This window comes from Anabrus simplex, chromosome 1, assembly GCF_040414725.1.
Source record: "Anabrus simplex isolate iqAnaSimp1 chromosome 1, ASM4041472v1, whole genome shotgun sequence".
Taxonomy (NCBI): domain Eukaryota; kingdom Metazoa; phylum Arthropoda; class Insecta; order Orthoptera; family Tettigoniidae; genus Anabrus; species Anabrus simplex.
The window spans coordinates 1,674,511,759-1,674,535,464 of NC_090265.1; the positions used below are offsets into that span (position 1 = coordinate 1,674,511,759).

General features: G+C 38.5%; 1 protein-coding gene across 6 annotated transcripts in view; it reads right to left on the reverse strand.

The window, feature by feature from the left end:
- The window catches only part of LOC136858677 (serine/threonine-protein kinase Doa), a 283,440-nt gene that overhangs the window by 74,835 nt on the left and 184,899 nt on the right, over positions 1 to 23,706 (reverse strand). For all 6 annotated transcript variants that reach the window (XM_068225660.1, XM_068225659.1, XM_068225662.1 and 3 more), the window contains 4 exons: positions 21,775 to 21,888; positions 21,575 to 21,665; positions 20,499 to 20,669; positions 7,222 to 7,351 (listed from right to left, as the gene is read on the reverse strand). In XM_068225660.1, coding sequence (XP_068081761.1) covers positions 7,222 to 7,351; positions 20,499 to 20,669; positions 21,575 to 21,665; positions 21,775 to 21,888 — 506 coding nt within the window. The remainder of the gene's footprint in view (positions 1 to 7,221; positions 7,352 to 20,498; positions 20,670 to 21,574; positions 21,666 to 21,774; positions 21,889 to 23,706) is intronic.

Here is a 23,706-nt window from a genome sequence, read left to right on the forward strand (position 1 = left end):
GAAAAAGGTTTAGAGGTGGAATTCCATCACGTTTGGTCGATTTCCAGTTAGGTTGGTCTTGTTCTGTATATATTGTGGAAGAGTAAAATCACCATTTCGGTTCCCTATAAACCGCCAGTCCATTCCGGAACATGAAATGTTATTTACGTTTAAAACCTACCTTTGGACAGGTGGATGCTAAATATAAATTTTGGTTCGAATGTCTTCAGTAGTTTTCAAGTTGTAAGGAATACGCTTTACACGCACCCGCTCGTGAGTTAAGTCCGATGGGACTTGTACAGAAAAACGGTCCGTTAATGATATCTCCCTTATTAATCCTGGTATCGAAATGATGCACATGAGAAAAAAAGTTTATAAATTAATTTCTACCAAGACAGGTAGATTTAAATTAACGTTGGTTGTGTATATTTTGTGGAAGTGCAATATTACTGTTTCGGTTTCGTATAAACCCCCAGTCAGTTCAGGGATTGAGAAACAATATTTTCCCTAAAACCTATCAAGGACAGGTGTATTCTAAATATGAGTCTTGGTGGAAATACATCCAGTAGTTTGTAGCATTCGCGTACATACGGCGTAATTAAGGAAGAAAATAATACAGTTAAGAAAGTTGAAAGTAATAGAAAATGGATTATAACTGAGGACAGCCGGATAACGACAAATATGTAAATGCCAAGTTAACGTATTGGAAAATCAAATCCCCTCAATAAATTATGCTAGTGTGTGTTATGGATATAATAAAGCGGTAACAGAGGAGAAATTTAGATCCAGTGATTCCTAGGTAAACAAATAAGAAGAAGATGACTAATGGTGTTATTACCTAATCTATTCGAGGGCGGTTATAACATCCAACGATATTCCGCCAATATCCCGCAGATAGGCCGATTGACGCCTCTCTTGCCTTCTACCCGAGGAACAACCACGAATTTAAAAGCATGATTAGGAAAATGGCAATACGTTACTTCCCTGCTGGCATGCAGTCAGAGACGTTGCCATGGTAACCTGTAGGTTCGTTGTCGTTCTGTCGGTCACTCAATGCAGAGCATGATACCAGCGGAAAATTGTAAATTTCTCCGTCATGTGAAGAGTAAGGTAAATTATGAACATAACGAAAGTTGTTTATAATGAAGAGACGTTTCACGTACGGTAAACTAAGTTTACAGAAAATCAATAGTATAAGAGAAAATGGAGGAAAACCATTCTGTTTTTCCTGTAAAACCCCGTCTATTCAAATATTTTAAAATAATATGCATACAGAAACCTTCCCCGGGAGGAGTATACTCTAAATATGAAGTTTAGTTGAGATCTATACAGCCGTTTCGAAGTTATGGTGGAAAAACCACTCAGGTTTTCCTATAAACCCCCCGTCTATTCAAACATTTTAAAATGATATGCATATCGAATCCTTCCGCGGGATGAGTGTACTCTAAATATGAAGTTTGTTTGTGATCTATCCAGCCGTTTCGACGTGATGGTGGTGAAACCATTCTGGTTTTCCTATAAACCCCCCGTGTATTCAAAGATTTTAAAATGATATGCATATCGAAACCTTGCCCGGGTTGAGTATACTCTAAATATGTAGTTTGGTTGAGATCTATCCAGCCGTTTCGACGTGATGGTGGAAAAACCATTCTGGTTTTCCTATAAACACCCCGTGTATTCAAAGATTTTAAAACAATATGCATATCGAAACCTTCCCCGGGATGAGTATACTCTAAATATGAAGTTTGGTTGAGATCTATCCAGCCGTTTCGACGTGATGGTGGAACACACAGACAAACAGACAGACAAACAGACGAACAAACAGACACGAAACGTAAAAACCACCGATTCGGTCTTGAGTTGACCTAAAACGGATAAATATCTGAAAAATTGGCAAAACAAAAGAAATTACAGACAGCGGACCCCCTACAATTTTATTTATATAGATGTAACATTTAAGAAATTGCAGAAAAGCAGAGTAGGCCTAAAACACGAATGATAAACACAAAACGTGAGATCACAGCTCTTTGTTTACATTCAACACATGGACAAGCTCCATTACAAGCGCCAATTCCACTTGATATATCGATAGTCCATCAGAATTGCCAACATAAAGACCCACAGCAACAACATTTCTTACATTCAACCCGCACGCTCAATTCAAAATCTTTGAAAAACGAAAGATATTCATGAGAATAGTGTCGATGGGCGGCAACGCCACTTGCGCCGGGTCATTTAAATGGCCGCTAAGGGCTTTAAATGGCTGATATTTAAATAAAACAAAGCTCAAAAAGAAAGTACAAGGTATAAACATCATGAGAACGTAAAAACTAAAAATGGATTTTTTTCACAATTTTCACCAAATTTCACCGATACATTGCCTTAACAATTCAATACAGCCCCTCAGAATAAAAGAATAACAATCATAACACAGTTTAGATTCTACATGGGAATAACAATGTTTTAACCTTTTCATTGCTGAGATGAGGTTACCTTTTGTAAAAGCACCATGCTGAATAATTGACATGGATATTGGAAAAACCAGAGGATCTCTATGTCTCGTCTTAGTTATTACACTGATTAAGGAAGGTCCTAAGTTCATCATTTCCTAATACAAAATTTGTCTAGTAAATTCAAGGTCTTACATAAAAGGCCAACAATTAGACAAACATCAAAATAATAATGAAAGAGCAATATGTTTCTGGTAGTTACAGCAGGTACTAACCGCCCACTTTCACAAACAAATATGTAACTACACCGAATACAATAACCTCAACGATGCCCAATTTGATTAAATCTAAATTTCACAGTGAACAATATTTATAAATAATGTTATTGCCTTTACAGCCCACTAACTACTTTTATGGTTTTTGGATATGTGGAGATGCCGGAATTTAGTCCCACAGGAGTTCTTTCATGTGCCAGTAAATCTACCGACATGGGGCTAGACGTATTTGAATATCTTCAAATGCTACCGGACTGAGCCAGGATCGAACCTGCCAAGTTGGGGTCAGAAGGCCAGCTCCTCAACCGACTGAGCCACTCAGCCCAGCATAAATATTCAAGATAAACACTAAGAATGCATCAAAAAATCCTATAAATCTTGGTATGAAATCACTTAATCAAGAATGGTCCAGACCAGTTAATCAAGGTTTGTCCAGAACTAGCAATTCCACACAAAAAAAAAAAAAAAAAAAAAAAAAAGCAGGTGGCATAAGTGTTTCAAAATGCAGGTCTTGCTTGGAAGTGTTCAGCAACAGTGGAAAGACACTGCACTAATGAGATTTTGAACTCAGTGGTGAAATATATCTTTTTTTCATTTGATATTTCTTGCATAAGAATGGGTGAAAATGACTGAATATTATCCTAAGCTGTTGGGTCATTTAGTAACAGACCTAGAGCAGTAACACTATTTGTGTCATTAAAATTGTGCACGATTGGACGAAACACATTACCATGCCATTTGTTTTCATTGGTCATCATCTGCACTTTCATTATGATCAGTGTTATTACTATAATAATTATCCTTGATATCACTAACATCTGAATATTCATCTTTCAATTCTAATGTGGACGAAACCCTTATAACCTTGGATTCGGCACGATTGAGATCTTTGCTGGCGGACGACGCAACTTACCCATCCCTGACACGGGAGCTTCTGCCACCTTGCGTGCTGAACATCCCATCGCTGGTAAAATAGAGTCGTATTTGTAGAAATAACTCGTGAATGATTTTTTTTTTTTTTTTTTTTTTTTTTGTTAGTTGCTTCACGTCGCACCGGCACAGATAGATGGTGACAATGGGACAGGGAAGGGCTAGGAGTGGGAAGAAAGCGGCCATGGCCTTAATTAAGGTACAGCCCCAGCATTTGCTTGGTGTGAAAATGGGAAACCACGGAAAACCATCTTCAGGGCTGCCGACAGTGGGGTTTGAATCTACTATCTCCCGCATACTGGATACTGGCCGCACTTACGCGACTGCAGCTATCAAGCTCGGTACCGTGAATGAATCAGCAATGGATAATCATTACACAATTTTCTATCTACTGCAGAGAGATGGCTGTATACACCCACAGAGATTGAACGATTTCTGATGTCAACATTGCAAGTATCGCGTAGTTATAATAGGATGTATGTCTCGCTCGTCATATTACGGGCACAGCACAGCAGCGGTCATTCACTATGCTCGCAATATTCCAAGCATAGCAATGTTAATGTCAATAGCAATGTTAATGTCAATATCCCCGTAATTGATATTTTGCCACAGTGCCTTGAAACTGCCCTGAACAGGACTTATATGAGGTGCTAGTACAATCTACAGACGAGGGACTTGAAAATCTAATGAGTACACCTCGCTTAGAATTCTAGACTTAGGGTCAGCTCTACACATTGTTTTGGCCTAGTCTGAATGCTGGATACCAGCCCTATGAAGAGGGATGTATTTACTACTGTAGTAACGAGGTGTGTGCATTACCGCAGTCACAAGTACACAGAGTCGGAGGAATTAGCCAGACACGGACAAAATCCTTGGGTCAACCAGAAATTGAACACTGGATCCTCCAAACTGAAGGCCGCTGCGCTGAATATTAAGCCACTAAACTTACGTGAAACGGCTTTCACGAGGTCATAACAAAAAAAACAACAACAACAATGTTAAATCCCTCCAACTACTACTATTATTTTTAGACACACTACAGTTTTCTTAACACAATGGTGATGGGCCCCACGTAACTGGGTTTTAATGCACCTCAGGTTCCCTGGATCGCTACTAGAATCTTGCAGCAACATTGTAAGTTTCAAACTGTGTAGTCATGGAATATAGAATGTAAGCCAGCTATTGCTGCATCTTTCTTTCTTTCTTCCTTCCTTCATCCAGTAAACATAAAATACAGTAGAACCTCGATTATACATTCCTGGAAACGACGCTTTCCCATATTATTAGTTCAAATTACGTGGTCCCGCGAGCATCCTAATTAAATCACGTAAAAATCCCGTATGACCCGTTCCTAGAAGAAACGATTTCCCGGATCAACCGTCCAGAAATTTCAATACGGAACAATGACATTTTTATCTTTAAATGAACACATTAAGTCAAAATGTCAGATTGGTATCTCTAATATAATTAACACCGTTTTGAGTAGCCATCAGGAACTCGGCTGAATCTCCTGAGAAGGCTGATAGAGGGCATTCTTGGATAATATGCTGAACAGTTTGTCTTTCAGCACCACAATTACACTCGGGAGATGGAATTTTCTTCCATTTATAAAGGGAGTCTGCACATCTACCACAATTAGTTCTGATTCGGTTTAGAATATACACCAAATTTTTCTGGCGAGCTCAAAACCTGGTGGCTTAGATGTGATGTGATGATGAGAATACGTAACACGTTTTAGAGCTAGCTACAGTAGTTTGAGTGTCGCAATGTAATTTTATTCTTGCAAGCTTGAACCATCAATTCAACAGAGGGTAGCTGCCCCTGTTCAGAGTCCATTACCAATGGGTTAAGTACTGGATGTGCCTGGTGTATTTGAGCACCTTCAAATACCACCAGACTGAGCCACAAGTGAACCAGCCAACTTCAGTTCAGAAGGCCAGCACTTCTATCCCCTGAGCCACTCAACCTGGCACTGTATCAGTTTTATAAAAAAAAAGTAGTCACCTCTCTGCTTCACCGCCATCCTCCTCCTTTCCCCCCCATACAGCTCCTGCTAGGTCAGGGCATTTATAGCACTTCACCTTCGTTTCCCCTTGCACCACGCCTCCATCATTTTGTCCCAGTCCAGGTTTCTTCTTCTTGCATTCCTCTTTATTGAATCGATCCACCTAATTCTAGGTCTTACACTCTTTCCCTCGAAATTCATCTCCAACTGTTTTGGTATCCTTTTCTCCAGCCCCTTTACATGTCTAAACCATTCTAGTTTACTCCTATCAATTCTCTCATATAGGTTTCCCATTCTGAACTTTCTCACATCTTGGTTTCTCAATCGATCTTTCGTCTTACCCATCATACTTATATACCTACCAACTTTACAAAACCAAAAATCAGGGAATTTTGAGATGAAAATCAGAAGATACAATTGGTCACAACTGCTTTTTCTCTAGGTCTTGCACAATACAGGAGTAAGCACTATGGTATATAACACTTATTGTCTCAAAATCCAAATGTTGCTATACGAGGCTACAGATCTCTATTCCCTCACAGGAGGCATGCGAGCAAGATGATTGGTCTCTGATAAGCCTAATACCAATAGAGTTGGTCCGTTATTGGACCCTCCCGAAAATAGCATGAACTGAAATGTCGTATGACTTTTAGTGCCGGGATATCCCAGGACGGGTTCGGCTCGCCAGGTGCAGGTCTTTCTATTTGACACCCATAGGCCACCTGCGCGTCATGAGGATGAAATGATGATGAAGACAACACAAACACCCAGCCCCCGTGCCATTGGAATGAACCAATTAATTCCCGGCCGGGAATAGAGCCCGGGACCCTCTGAACCGAAGGCCAGTACGCTGACTGTTCAGCCAACGAGTCGGACAGTATGAACTCATAACAGGAGATATTTTCTAGCAACAAGGGAAGGGAAAGGAAGTAAAATAATTGTCACAATTGACATTTTGGGTTGATAGATTGCACCAGCCTGCTGATTACGGCCCTAACAGTTATCTTGTTCATAAGGTTAAAAAGGAATACATCCATGTTTGAAGTGCAAAAGAAGCTTTGAATCTGACACTGTCCACATTTTTATAACAAACTTTCCAGGCTATTTTGGCATATACACTTTACAAGCACATTTCCCTTGAACATTACCTATATATATAATTTTGTAAAATATTTACTTTTAAATTTTAGTATTTCATTTTAAAAACACACTTCTGTACTTGAATTATGACCAAATCATTCACTGAAATGCCCAAATGCACATGCTGAGGTAATCTGCTCATGTGTGACCTCTTACGCAGTTTCTCTTGCATTTTACCAGATTTTGCAATACTTCATAGTCTACAATGAGGAAATATTTTTACAGAATAATTACATTAGTACTAGTTGAAAGACAGTTAAACAGGTATATATTTATGTTTTTATCAGAGCATTCACTGCAAAAGCAAAATAGGTCGTCCTGAAAATAGTAAACATGAGCAATTTGCCTTTGCGTGACCTCTCGTGTTCTAAATCATGTACGACCTCAGTGTACCTCAGATGTGTTAACTCCAGCATGGCATTTAATTATGAATAAAACTTACCAAGGATAACTTCAGGGGCCCGGTAATGTCTTGTAGAAACAATTGTACTATGGTGCTCATGGTCGAAGGTAGCACTTCCAAAATCGATCAATCTGACATCTGTCTTCTTCACTCGTCTGATATCTCGCTTCTAAAGAGACAAAATGTAATATCTTATATAACAGCGTAGGACAAAACCTTCAAGACAGGCAACAGAGAAGTTAGTAAAACACTAATTATTGGCCCATGTTACACTAAATGTAAACAAAAATAAACATGAACCTAAAACATATGTTCAATGTATAACTTAGGAACATAAAGGGAGGGATATCAAAAAATATATAAATGATATAGGAAGACTAACATGGACACACTTTTGAATAGTTAACTCTGGACCAAGTTCATGGGACTGAGTGCAGGAACTGTATTTAGACAATGTTTACAGTTAAACATTAACCATGTATGGCTGCCACATTAGGAAGTTATTTATCACTTAGACACTGTCTAAACCCGATGTTTAACAGATGTTTAAACACCGCCGAAAACGCTGTTTACCCTCAAAGTTCAGGAGTGAGTGAATCACAGAGGTTATTTACCATGAAACCATTTTTATTTTCATGTTGAGATGATTGCAGGGAGAAAGGTTAGCCCAATGGCCTCCTCAATGCAGTCTGCTGTAAAATTGTAGCAAAGTATTTGTAATGTATGGGGAGGTACAATTTAAAATACAATTTTGCTTTTCAGGAGATAACATAAGGGACTTGTTCCTTCAGCCTGACACAAGGAGCAGTCTGATAACTGTCAACCTGACCAATGATTCTTGGCAACTGATATATATTTTAGATTTCTTGGGATAATTTCCCTGGAATAATACGCCTCACTGGCTACATCCATACCAGGATAACTTGTTCTGATTGGTGGAGGACCGTCACATCGACCAGAAGGGATTATATTACATCACATTTTTACTGCCAAATAAGTACATGATATTAGCGATACTAAGTAGGTTGTGTGTGTGTGTGGATTATGATGGCACTAACTCAGGTTAGCAAGACAGGAAAAGGCAAGGACTGGGAAGAAAGCGGCTGTGGCCTTAACAACAGCCCCCGAATTTGCTTGGTGTAAAAATGGGTAACTACAGTACAAGCCTAAATGGCCCGTACTACTCACACTGTTACAAAGTATTAAAATCTAACCTTCACTCTGCGGATGCTATTTATACTAAAGCTACATTCCTCGTACGGTGGCGTGTTGCTTTGCTGTCAATAATATTATGAGTAGGGGCGGATTTCTATGACAAGTCATATTTTTCCCCTTAACATTATATCTTATAGTCTATCTTCAACATGTTTCCAAGCATGATAATCAAAATTAAACAGGTTTCATTGGGCATATAAATGCATATTTAGGCTTTCTTAAGTTTTATGGCATATTTTGAACAAAATATCATTATAATGGCATATTTTTGTAATTTTCATTTCAATTTAGTTTTATAAAAATCAGAATAAGCTCTAGAAAATTATTTTTCAGGATAGACTGGAATATACTACTGAAGAACCATTCTAAAGTAGTGTATGGAATGTTTCTAACAGGTAGGAGCTATTGTTTGCTAGATGGGTCAATTCCTGGCGGGCTATTGTTTACAGGGAAGCAGAGGTAATTCTGCAGTTATTTGTCACTGTTCTTATCTCTCCCCTTCGCCCTTCCCTCTTCCACCTTCAACACACTAAATGACCTTGGTCATTAGGGAGCTTCAGTCATTCAGTTACTTTCAATATGCCAAAAACGAAAGTCTCAATTTGTGGGAAGTTCCGAAGTTTTGTTCGTGAGTTCGGTGAAAACATACTCAGTACGGATGGAGTGATATTATTCTGTAAATTGTGAGAGGTAAAAGTTACTGCCGAAAAACTCTTCTCTCTGCAACAACACTGTAATACTGTAAAACATAAGAATTGTGTAACTAGATATTCTGCACTTGAAATCAGGCAACGTCTGCTATTCGAAACTCCGACATCAAGTTCACAGTGTTCACAACTTTCACAAGATCTCTGCAAGATGATGGTTTCGTCTAATATTCCTTTTAAAAAAAATTAACAGTCGAAGATTCAGACAGTTTCTTGAAAAATATACAAAGCATCCTGTTCCAAATGAATTTGCTCTCAGGAAGGACTATCTGACCCCTTGTTATGAAGAGATGTTGGATATAATAAGGCGTGGCGTGGGAGACAGTAAGATATGCGTTTCAATAGAAGAGACCCCAGATGAGGATGGAAGATATGTAGCAAATGTGATCGTTGGCACGCTGAAGGACGACCGGCCTGGAGATACGGTCCTCCTGACATGTGAAGTGCTAGAGAAGACAAATCATTCCACCACTGCAGTTTTCTTCGACAATTCAAGGAATCTGTTGTGGCCAAATGGGGCAAAGAGAGAGCACATTTCTGCATTTGTAACCGATGCTGCTCCGCAGCTGGTGAAGGCAGCCAAGGGACTTAAAATTCTATACCCGAAAATGATACATGTGACATATCTTGCACATGCCTTGCATAGGGCAGCTGAAGAAGTTAGAAATAGCTACCCTGAAGTTGATAAATTAATATCGAACTGTAAGGAAGTGTTTGTCAAAGCTCCACTTAGCGTTCAGAAATCAAGGAGAAGCACCTTCACTACCTCTACCTCCCCAGTCAGTTATAACGCGATGGGGGACTTGGCTTGATGCCGCAGTGTTCTATTGCAACAACTTAGATGTTGTGGAGAAGATCGTGAAGTCTTTTGATCCTGCAGAATCGTCCTCCATAATAACCACTCAAGATTTATTTTCAAGCACTACATTAAAAGCGGACTTGGCTTACATAAAGTCCAATTTTCATTTTCATCTGGAGCAATCACACAACTGGAAGTTTCAGGTGCAGAACTAAGCGATGCATTGGATGTTGTAAAATGCATTGAACAGGAATTAAAGCATGAGAAAGAAACAATAACACCTAGGGTGTGTAGAAAATTAGGTGTACTGGAAAAAAATAGCAGACTTGTGTACCTGCGTGGAATAAGTGGCATTCTTTGTGGAAACCCTTCATCTGCAGATTTCCAGGAATTTTCTCCAAGTGATTTAACTCTATTCAAGTACACTCCCGTTACATCATGTGATGTCGAAAGAAGTTTTTCTCGCTACAAGGCGATACTCAGCGACAACAGGAGGGGATTCTCATTCAACAATCTTAAAACGCATGTGGTTATAAATTGCAACAATTCTGATAATAGAGACTAGATCAGATATGAAAGTTTCATAACAAATGTTTTGTGTATAAATTAAAACTGATTGAATATTGAACAGTGGAAGTAACTGTAGTGTTTATGTCTTCCCACAGAGTCCATCCTTGCATAGGAGTATGCAGTGTAACCTAACGAGATCATGAAATATTCACTTCACAACTTTAGTAGTTGATATTGGATTAAAGATTTCGAAGAATTAAAACTTTTAAAACTCTAGGTCATAGAAATCCTCCCCCTAATTATGAGATTTCATTTCCACAGAAAGAAATGCCCTTATCTGCAGACAAGTCATGCTCATGTTTAATCAGGTTGTGTAATATGCAAGGGCAGCTGACCAATGTTTGGCGAGCACATCAAAAAACACCATTGGTTGTGACAAGCAGAGAGTAACATGGAAGATATTTCTATTTCCATTTTCAAACCAACATTGAAACTTTAGTCATCTGGCTAAACACTGCCTGTACATTGTTTACGCAATGAAATATTGTGCGTAGCTTAAGACACTGTCTAAGGTTTAAAACTAATGGTAAATTTCTGCAATCGGCCCATACAGTGTGAGTAAAAAATATCAAGGAGCAGACATTAACTCTGACCATAATCTAGTTGTTACAGAAAAAAGATAGTAGCTCAAAATTCACCCATCAAAACATCAGAACAAGGGGATTAACATACAGAACCCGAAAGATCCACGTTTGGGGGATTAACATACAGAACCCGAAAGATCCACGTTTGAAACAGTCTCACTAAGCAGAAATGAAGTTTCCATGAATTGGCAAATATACACTGAGTGGCCAGAAGTCGCAGGAAGGGGTGTCCCATTAGAAAATGTGCCATGTATGACCCCTGAGCGTTGCGGCTAGCTGAGCACTCTGTCGCAGATATCAGTATCATGAATATGACAACACATCGCAGGTTAACAGACTCTGAACGTGGGATGATCATCAGCACACGGGTCATAGTATTGCGGAGATTACACGTGAATTTGGGTTTTCAAGGTCAATAGTGTCGAGGGTGGATCTTCAATATTGTAGAATGTTACCACCCGCATAAACCGCCACAATGGAAGATTACAGGTGTTTAACGAATGGAAAGCGATGGGATCTCAACGGGCTGCTGTAAAGCCCCATTCACAATGCAAACGTAACGTAAACTTAAAACTAATGTTAACTTAGAACATGACGAATATAAGAACCAAGTGTAATGACTCAACTGCTATAGTGTGGTAGTTTGTGGACCCGCCACTGGGAGCACTGCAAACGTCGGTGTCCAACACGTGCTTCAGTAGACCTGCAAACCATGTTGGAAAGTGCGGGAGATGTTATAGTGCGAAATATTTCAAGTTAACAAGTTGAATTTCCTTTGCATTCGGTTCCTAAACTCAGTCCATTGTGTGTTGTGAGCTTAAAGCACGTGTGTTATGTGGCCTGATTAAGTTAATAGTTCAACATGCCATACTGTTTTGTGCCTGGCTGTAAGTCAGCCTGGCGGCTATGGTAGAGTAGTTAATGGTATAAAATTCTTTTCACCACCGAAGGATAGAAATAAATTTGAAGATGGGCCAGAGCTATTCCATGAAAGGATAGTGTGTTTAACGCGTAACAGTAGAATTTGTCAAGTTCATTTCTCTGATAATTTGATAGTAAAACAAGATAACTTTATAGTGAATTGTGAAAAAGTGGTTATGCCTCGTGAGAGATGGAAATTACGTCCAGGAGCAGTCCCTCACATTTTCCCTAATTTGCTGAAATACCTTTCAAGTGAGATTAAGTCCTGTGAAACTCCCAACAGGAAAAGGAATCTAGACACCACTAGGAGAAGAAGAAAAAAGACTGAAGACGGGAGTGCAGCAGCAAATGGAGAATTAAAAGGTCAGTCTAATGTTGATCAAAATATGGGTTATTCTAGTGTGCTTTCTGATGCCGAAAAGACAATATTATCGCTCAAAAGGCGAGTCTAAACTCGGCAAAATCGAGAAGTAATTTACTGGAGAAGCAGGTTAGAAATACACAGAACTTTAATTATAGAGATAACAAACACCTTAGCAAGAAGGAAAAGATAATTGATACTATGCTTAAGAAATGCCAGGTGAAATCATCTAATGGAATAAGGTACAGCAATTAATTCATTTTAGAGAGTTTATTGTTGAGAATAAAATCACCAAAAGGATTCCGTCGTCGGCGACATGATCTCTTACCTCTGCCCTAAGAAAGTCACTTGAGTAAACTTTGCAAAGGGCTTAAGTGCCCTTATGGAGTTAATTCGCATAGCATAAATCCTACTTCAGATTTTCTTAAGGATGAAAACTATAATTCATGTTATGGTGGTGTTATTTTTGATGAAGTTAAGCTAAGAAGAAATCCAGTTCAATAGTTTTTCCCATAAAGTAGATGGATTAGTTGATTTAGGTGAACACACGCCAGACCTCCAGAAGAACTTGGTTCCAAATCACGCTCTAGTGTTCATGTTCGCACCTTTTATGCATAATTGGGTGCAACCAGCTGCTGTTTATGCATGCAGAAATGCTACCCTAGGAGACATTCTCGCAAAAATTCTAATACAGGTGATTTTGCAGTTAGAAGAGGCTTGGGCGAGGGTGGTTGGATTTACTTGTGATGGTAGTCAGACAAATAAAAAGGCCTGGAAATCGTTAGGAATCAGTGGCAAGACAAGTTCTCTACAATCTCACATCATTAATCCTGCAGATGTTAAGAGAAAGTTCTGGGCTTTCTCCAACATCGTGCGTGTATTGAAATGCATAAGAAACTAATTTCATGATAAAGTAGAACTTCACTATAACGACAAAATCATTAATTTCAATTTCTATAGTGAACTGTTCAAAGAAGATCTATCAGGATATGCTGGGCTTTGAGCCTGCTCTAAGATGACAGTTGCTCATTTAGACCCATCATCGTTCCAGAGAATGAATGCTAGGCTTGCCTTCCAACTTTTTAGTTACACTGTTGCCAAAAGTATGAAATTTTATCGCGAAATGGGACTGGCAGGATTACAAGGTAGTGAGGGCAATGGAACATTTACCAGTGATATAAATATTGTTGCTGATGCACTAAATGCATTCATCCCTTCTCAGGCTCTTCGTAGAGGTTCACCTTCTCATACAGCTCTTGTAAATTTTCTTCAAACTGTGAGATCTACTATAACACCTTTTTCCTCCAACAGAACCTTGGAATCACTTATGGTAACCCTACAGAGTACTTTGGAAATGTCTGAATGGCTTTGGGAAAGAGGTTATAAGTATGTGTTAACAGGAAAGCTCACCCAGGATCCCTTGGAACGGCACTTCGGAAGTACGCGTTCTTGCAGTTAAGATGGTCATCCATCGACAATAGACTTCCTTCATTTGCATCTATTTTAATGTGTCTACGTCCCTATAAAGCAGGCTTTAAATGTAGGAGGAAATTGTGAACCTAAACGGGAGACGATCTTGACCTCGTATGTTAATCAGATGCGTATGTTAGCCCGGAATGTGGAAATGCATAATGAGACAGTGAAACAATCAGTGGAAACTTCCATTAAGCAAAAAATCATGGTTCAAGATGCAGTAAATATCGAAGACTGGGAAAGCTCTGTACCTGAATTTGATAGCGCAGTTCGAAACTCTTTGATTGAGAAGTGTTTTAGTGTACCATTTGGCTGGGTACGTTGTTAAGCACTCTTGTAAATTTATTAAGTGGTCGCCATGTGGCCATTCTCTACGTGATAATCATAGTACATTTTCAGTTCCCTCCGAAATAAAAGACTACGGATCAAGCAATAATGAAGTGTTTTTAACATGCCCTTCGAAAAGTATATGCAACATTCTCTTCCAGGCCGCGAAAGTAATTAGTGAAAAACTGAACTCAAAATCGATGTGGAGCAAAATATTTTCTGATTGTATCGATTCTATAGGCAAAATTACAGTTGATCTTTCAGGTGCTGGCTGTTGTCTTCAACCTGTTATGGATATAATCATCAGACTTGTTTTTATCATTATCTGAAGTGACGATTTTTCTTCAGAGTGAAAGAAATCGGCGGCAAGATTTACAATCTCGAACATCTGCCAAATCTTCACACAAGCTTTTGAAAGTCCAGTAACCGATAAACTGAGATGGTAAGTAAAGTATTACCTTTAAATAGTTCATTTTTTTTTTAATATCCTGGGAGTCAAGTGTTTTTACACACACACACACACACACACACACACACACACACACACACACACACACACACACACACACACACACACACACACACACACACACACACAGACAGAGTAACTTGTGCTTTTGTGCTGTCGCAACATGTGATGAAAGTCGTAGCTCTTATTTCCGTGCATGATATTTTTCCCAAGTAGTTTTTCATTCTGTAATCTAATAAAATAAAGCACATTCGGTACAAAGCGTCCAACATGAAGGCAAAATCTTTTTTTTTAAATCTTCCATTGTAATTGCGTCACCAGCATGCTGTTCCTAGTCAGTTTATGGAAATCTTGTACCCAGTAAATTAGGCCTACATCGACTTTTTAAAGGTTATGTTGAACTCGAGAATATGGTTTCGAAAGTACCGTATCAATCCTGAAGTTCTCGAATGCTTTATATTTAGTTCTGCCCGTCAGTAACCACAATCGAATTGGAAAGAGAAAAAATATCATTCACACTTCCGAAATTACGATTATTCACAACCTTGGGCTCAGCTGGAAAGCGCGCTCACTGTACAAGTCCGTACGAGTGCGAAATGATATGAAGTTCTTAAATGTAACGTGCGCAAATAAAACGACTGCAGCTTTTATAACATTTTAACACAAAAACGTGAAATTCCCAGTCTTATATTAGGACGAAAACAGTAATAAGCAATCCCAAAACCTCCCATGGCTTTATGTATGTAAGGTGCAACATCTGTTCTGGTCTCGATAACATAGGCTAATTGTATACATTAATATTAAAATACTAAATTTGTGTTACTTAAGAAGGGGCAGTTTCGAATGCTGCCTGAAAGCCCGGTGACTATACAGTGCCCTGAGGGAAATGCCGAAAACCTGTTCGGCGATACACTCGAAAAAAGTAAAAAAAAAAATAAACATCTAACCCTGGACACAATGTAGAAGTTTTGCAAGTACGAACATTTAACGAAACACGTTCCGTCTTCAAATAGAGATGTCGAAATGCGCTCTGTCTTGTTACAATAATTGTCGTGGACACTCTCTGCTTGATGATTTCCCCAGATTCACTAAACAATACTACCTGAATGCGATGCTAAGATGATCCCTTATGCAAGTTCACCGCCGATCGCTTTACAAGTACAGTATTTCTTCAAATTACCGCAATGATGGGATGTCAACACCAAGATCCGTAAGTATGCCGTAGCCGTCCTTTTCGTAAGATACAGTTCCTTGAAAAACGCGTGATCGAGGATTTAGCGTTGATGGGACTGAAATTTCAGGATGTTTGATCCGGGAAATCGTTTCTTCGAGGAACGGATAATGCAGGATTTTTACAACGTGATTTAATTAGGATGCTCGCGGGACCATGTAATTTGAACAAATAATACGGGAAAACGTAGTTTCTGGGAACGTATAATCGAGGTTCTACTGTATACATATTTCACTTTTTTGATGTTTAGTCAAATTGTTGATGGTTCATTCGTTCCCAGATTTTCCGTTTTACCTTGTTGTATGTTTTTTATTGAGGGTCCCTCCAAAAACGGAGAATTGAGGTTCCAGTGTATATTCTTTGAGGGGGAAAAATGTGTTAATTATGTAAGAAAATACAGTACATAGGGGTTTAAATCTAAAGGTTTTATAGTGTTTCAAATCCTTCAAGAAAAATACCCAACCCTCCTAAAAAACGATCCTAAAATGTAGGAGGAAAAACACTAACTCTCTTGGTAAAAAGAGAAATTATGCATGCATGAACACACACTTAGGTTCTAAAATACACAAGTACAGCCAAAAGTAGTTAGGACGTTTATGTGGGGACCGAAAAAGAAAAAAAAATTACATAATGAGGGGGGCTAAAAAACGAAAAACAAATTTGCTGTTAAATTTAAGGTTAGGTTTGAACGTAAAAATAATTATGCAACACAGTAAAACATCAAGGAAAAACATTCTCAGAAATGCAAACTATACATATCGCTTACAATTATACTTAAAAGTTATCGCAGGAAAGTCCAACATCTGGGCGATTTGTTTCATGTGTGGCTCAGCATCTACTTTCTCAGTAAACTTTAATTTGTAATCATCTATAAACTGTCTAGCTTTCTTCTCTATAACTGAATGTCCTGCAAACCACTATGCATAAGTACAGTAGGCCTAATTTATGTACGTTACACAATTCACTATCGAATGTAAAATTAAGCACTGTATATGTATATGCTGTATATGTAAGTACAGTAGGCTTAATTTACGTATGTTGTTACACAAGTCAATCAGGTCTCTTTCAGACGGCGCGGGATTAAAATGCGCCCACGTGTATGCGTGGGTGCACACTTCCTGTTACTAGTACACACACGCGCGCACACACACACACACGCGCGCGCGCACAGCGGGTCGAGTGATGCAAAACTCCCCACCCTGCTTTCCAGTGGATTCTTTTTCAACACACTATTTAGAGTGGATAATAAATATGGACCATCATAGTCTTCGTTTATCTTCCACACTTCAAAATACAAAAATAGTTCAAGGATGCTCTATCCTTGCATATCGTTACAAAAGGAGATGGGTACAATTTTGAGGATACTTTCTCAATAATAGGTCGAAATGATATCACGCTTTCTCAAACATGAGACCACTGGTATTTCCAACATTATACTAAGTACTCAATGTCTATTTCGGGTTCAATAACAACCGCTGTATATCGTTCACGAAAAGAAAACAACACACAAGTAACTTTTAAATTGAAAATAAGAAATAAATATGTCAAATGGGTTAAAGAGGGCCTACTTTTGTTTATTGTCAAATCCATTTCTACTTCCTTATAGGTATACTATCCGGTTCTAATACAGGTCGCAGTACTGATGTCGCAATCACTGTCGATCTGCTGAGTATGATATCAACAAAAACTAATGTGCAATAACAAGTAACTGTGGGCATGGGACTGTGACTCACCATGGACTTAACATTTCTATCAAAGGGTAGAGAAGTGTCCACCTATTCAAGAGCGATAGTGATAAGTTGTCAATACGGACCATAATGATTAAACATTTCTCCCACGCGCTGTTACTCTCTGCCTCTGCATGATCCGAGATAGTCTATTCTAACAATCAGTTCTGAGTTTAGGCCCATGCGGACCAGCGGCTAAGTACAGAAGCGGATCGAACCCGCCTGAAAGAGGCCTTACATAAAATCAGCTTCATGGTCCGTATCACACTTCAATAGATTCACAATTAAGTATTTATTTTCCACCTAGTCGATACAATGATTGCTTAAGGTAATTTTTAATGGTCAAAAGTGGTACATGTTTCGTATATTATCAACATCTTCAGCCACATAACACTGTTTAGATGAAAAATGTATAAAATTGACAAAGTAATGCTTTAGAGGAAGTGTCCTTATGTTAATTTTAAGGACACTTCCTCTAAAGCATTACTTTGTCAATTTTATAGATTTTTCATCTAAACAGTGTTATGTGGCTGAAGATGTTGATAATATACGAAACATGTACCACTTTTGACCATTAAAAATTGCCTTAAGCAATCATTGTATCGACTAGGTGGAAAATAAATACTTAATTGTGAAAGAGGCCTCACGAACATAAAATTAAGTACCAACATGTCAGACGTAAAGAGAATAAGACTGGCTTGGGACAGACGATCCCTGCACTTGTAGGCCGACATGCACCCATGCTCCAGTGCCGTGAAATTAAATGCAACGTAGCCGGGAACGCTAATTTGAAATTCTTATGGACATTGAAAAAGCTTATGACCGTGTGTGTAGAAACAAGGTATGGGAAGCCTTACAGAGGAAAAAAAAAAAAGGTGTCGAGGAACAGAATGTAGAAAGAGTGAAAGAGATGTACAATGGGAGTGTCAGTTGTATGAAATTAGGAGGAGAGAGAACAGGCTGGTTTGAGCAAAAAGGTGGGTTAAAACAACGAAGTGCTCTGTCACCTTTGCTCTTCGCAGTAACAATGTACGAGATAATGACAAAAATAGCAAGGAAAATTGGAGAAGGAAAAATTAAAGTGATGATGTTTGCAGATGACCTGTTAGTCTGGCGAGAAAAGGAAGAGGATATCCAGGAACAGTTAGATGCTTGGGTAGAGGAGGTGGAACAATATGGAATGAAATTTAATGCCCAAAAGAGCAAGATAGTGATCACAACTAGAAAGAAGGAGACCTACGAGAGGGATAATGCTTGGAGGGGAACAGCTTAGGAAGGTAGAGAGTTTCAAGTACTAGAGGAGTATCATAGAGGAAAGCGGAAGAAATGAGAAGGAAATACTCTAGCGTGGAAGACAGCAGGAGCATTCCTGAAAAGTGTCAGAAGCCTGGTTTGGAGCAAGGATGTCCCTCAGAGAAGCAAAAGGGTAATATACAGGATGTACTATATACTTATTCTGACGTATGCAGCTGAGACTTGGGTAATGAGGCAGAGAGCCATGAATAGCATACAGGCAAGTGAAATGAAATTTCTGAGAAGCAGGATAGAAGTGACAAGATTGGATAAGATGAGAAATGAGAAGGTTCAAGATATAATAAAATAGGAGCCACTACAGAATAGGATAGAGGCATCTAGACTTAAGATGGTATGGACACGTGAAGAGAATGACAGAAGAAAGGATACCAAGGAGGATGCACAAAATGGAGATAACAAGTAAACGACCAAGAGGAAGACCAAGACACAGGTGGATAAAATGAGTGGAAGAGTGTGTACAGGGAAGAGAAGAGGACTGGGCAAGAGCGACTAGGGAGAAGTGGAGGGAAGACATGAGATGGAGAGGCTTATGTTCCAGGCAGACCCAGCCAACAGCTGGAAACTGCAGATGATGGCAGGACTTATGAATGCATACCTGCAAACTTTACAAAACCAAAAATCAGGAGATACAAATGGTCAAACCTGCTTATTCTGCATGTCTTGCGCAATACAGGAGTACTATGATATATATAATAACACTTATTGTCTTAAAACCCCAGTTGCTATAAGAGGCTACAAGGCCAAAAATTACACATCTCCATTACCTCACAGGAAGTATGTTAGTGCGATGATCGGTCTCTGATAAGCCTTCTGAAAATAGTATGAACTCATGCTCCATAGGTGTGAATTAGTCATGCATTAAATGCCACTACTTAGCAAATGCATAGAATAATATATTGCATCACGTGCCCGCGCGATTATGCGAAGCGCAATGTTATTTTTATCAAGTAATAAATTAAAATTCGCTAGAATTGTCTCCAAATGAATCTCTAGAAAAGTCACTAGTCACTATCTTTGAAATTCTGTCACTACATTACTGAAATAGACCCCAAATCTAGTGACTAGTCTATAGAATCGACCAGACTGATGTGGATGAACACGAACATAGCATGCGAGAACGAGAGATTTAGAATCTATATACGCATCGCGATATACAGATTTCAATAAACATCGCACATTCGCATGCATTTCTCATATTAATATACGTCGACATTTCATTTGAAAGCGGCCAATGAGCGAAGGACATTCAGTCGCGTACAATGCTGAAATGACCGAATTTCAAAACAAATGTTTGAAGTTCACAAAAAAATAAGCTAAAATCGGGAGAAATAATACAATAATCGGGAGGTGGGAAAAACTGTCGAAAATCGGGAGTTTCCCGCCTAAATCGGGAAAGTTGGCAGGTATGTGAATGTATTGAAGAGTGACTTAAATGTGCTATCCGGGTTTCTTTAGCATGTATTTAATAGGACTAGGAATAGGGACTAGCGTAATAACCAGGGAAACGTGTTGGAGAGGGACGTCTTTACTACCAATTTTGACTGTACTAAGCCACTACAACTGCAATTTTTATCTTGGAGACAAAGAATCATTCACTGTAAGGAAGTCTTTAACTAACCTTCTTACTATTGTAGGCAATATCGTAATCCGAATCTACAAACAAGATATTTTCTGGTTTCAAGTCTGTATGCGTCAGTTTGTTGTCGTGAAGAAATTTGACAGAATAGCATAGTTGGTATGCAATATGGCGGACTGCTTCTAAGGGATATGGTTGATAATTATTGTCCTTCTGTAACAAACAAAAAACACAAAGAAGTTAGTACAAAGTGGTGTAAAAATATAATGTAGCATACTTTCACAACAATAAATCTCCCAAATTACTCCAGAACAATATGTATACAATAAAACCTCAATTTGCAGTTGGGATGCAAAAACTGGACTTCAAATAAACCTCAAACCCTTGCTGCGTCACAAAATGCAATGACCTTGATTCACAATTTAAATATTTCAAATGCCACGGAAAACACTATTTCCGAAATATATCCAACAAGGTACATTAATGCACCCTGATAACTCTGGCAAGCAAAACCCCATGCCAGGAGAAAAAAAAAGATACAAAGAACAGGAGAAATCTATGCTGGCTTCCCTGTACAAGTCCTTTATTTATTAGACTACTGTGTGCAGTTTCTGATGCCTTGTAAGCGCACGGAAAGTACACAATGCCCTCAAAACATCATGGCTCATCAAAATTACCTACAACGAGGGGAAGAAATCTGTCGCTTCCGCATGCATTGCAATACAGGACAGTGACTCTATCCTTGTATGATTTACCACTATGGCACTTCTCTCCTTTGAAACACTAAGATCATTATGGCTCTGTATTTTTAAAAAATGCAGTCTCATCAATTGGATTAGTCCCATACATCCCTCCTCCCCTCCTTTTGGTTATTTTTCTCTCTCTAATAGTCAGTATTCCATAAATTTCCTATGAAGCATGGGTCTTCAGAAAGGCATACTTCCTGCCTTACTGAACATATCTTATGCTGCAGTAGTTTTGTGCTCTTTTGTATGTGCACTTTTCATATTAAATTTATTAGGTCTTTTACATTATAATCAAGATGTGACTAGCATAGTTGCATAATTATATAAGCATAAAAACAAATATACTAAATTATAATTCCAGTACATACTCACCAGAAAGTCAAACACACTCAAGCCAAGCATCTCAAAGGCAATGCACATGTGTCCATGATAGTCAAACCAATCCAACATCTTCACACACAAACTGAAAAATGAAAAATGGACTTTAGTAGTTATTAATTTAAACATGATTATGGCACGTTCTTCAAAAATTAGTACAATCAACCAGAAATGTTCTGACAACATTTACTTACTGTGAACCATCAGGATCTCTTTCTGCAATCTTCTCTAAAGCATTAATCTCCAACTTTGCAGCCTCTCTATACTTTTCAACATTCTTTATTATCTTTAAAGCCATTACATGGTCTCTGCAAACAATAACAGAATTTGACATTTTTAAAACAAGTTCAAATAAACACTATCATACTATTTTCTATAATTTAGATCACAACTATAAGCTTTAAAATGTAAAGCAGGTCACATTCCACGACGTTTTTTAAAGGTTCCTTTTCAGAAATATATTATGAATTGATGCTGACATTTAATTCTTTGAAACAATATACAAGGTGGTCGGAAACAACATGAACTGAGCATATGAGCGCTAAGAGCGTCTGTCATACAGATAAGCAATATGAAAAAATGATATATACCACGGCTTTGTCATTTTATCAGCTGATGAAGTTGGACAATCAGATCACTTTGTGGGCGAATTCAAATGGGTTTTCCAACGTGGTGTGGCTTAATTGAGCTTGAAAGCCATGCCGAGTGAGCATCAAGCACTAATACACCGAGGGTTTCAACCAATGCCTCCGTAGCGTGCTTGCTATGGGGCGAGCCTATCATCAGGGAGGCCCTTGTTCAAATCCTGCCCCATGAGAAGTTTATTTCTTCTATCGGTGCTCTCAAGCCGGTCATAAGCCACTTGCAGATTTAGCCACACAACCTCGCAAAGCCCACCTGAAGTCGCCACAAAGTGACCTGATTGACTAACTTCAGCAGCTGACAAAATGACAATGGCGCAAGGTATCTAATAATTCTTTTCCCAATTCTGTAGTATGAGCAATGATCTAATGCTCATATCCGGTCCATGTTGTTTCCGATCACCCTGTTCACTGTCTCCTTTTTCCTTTTGTAGTCTTCTAGGAACCATGATAACAGCTCTTAAGAGTAATACAATATCAGTAATTTAGTAAAATAATTCTCTAAGTCTATAGCCTACGGCAGGCTATATATCTGGCAAATCTGAAATTTCCTCTTTGCATGAAAGGTAAGGAGTAATATTTTCATTTTATCACTTCGTGCAAGATCTGGAATTTTGACAAAATCTGTCAATTCAAATATACAGCACTGCAGTAGGCTTCAAACGAGATATATTTTGTAGCAAAAATTTAAATGAATGTTGTGAAGGAAAGTAATATATTTCTTATTACTTGAATGCACAACTAATGAATGTAGCTATGGCAAACGGAACTACAGGATATACAGCCAAAAGCTTTTATTGCAACATCACTTTTAACGACGTATCGAATATACAGTAATGGTTAAATCTAGCGGTCCTATCAAAATCCTATATAAACACTGTATTTTAAAAATTGCTTAGTACAATATCGCTTATGACTTATTGTATAAAACTGTATATTCATAACATTTTTGGAGAAATGTATCAACTGCAGTATAATGCCCAATGCTGATTTTTGTTTGTTACGAGCTTGCGGATTGCTGACAACAATGTAAGGTTGTTTTCAGAAGATGGTACATTTCAAACAGGTCTGTCAGTTAAATACTTATGGCAAGCACCACTGTCATGATGTTGCAAAAGGGGAAGTATTTAATACTGATAAGTCACACATTACAAAATGGGCAAAAAATGTCAGCATTGCGAAGGAATTGGGTGTATCCAACTAAATTATTTCTACCATTTGGAAGGACACAGACGTTTACTGCGTAAACATAACAAAAATTCCTCTCAGTCCCAATCGACAAACAGTGTACTGCTTTACAGTACTTTTTTTATTTATATTTGACGTTCTCAATTTATTCTGAATTAACCACGTGAGTGTGCAGCCTAAAGGCCGGTCTCCACTGATGAACATTTAACAACATGTTAACTGTTAAATAGTGTTTCATTTAACATTGTGTCCACACTTATGAACATGTTAAACTTGATGAACATGTTAAACTTGACT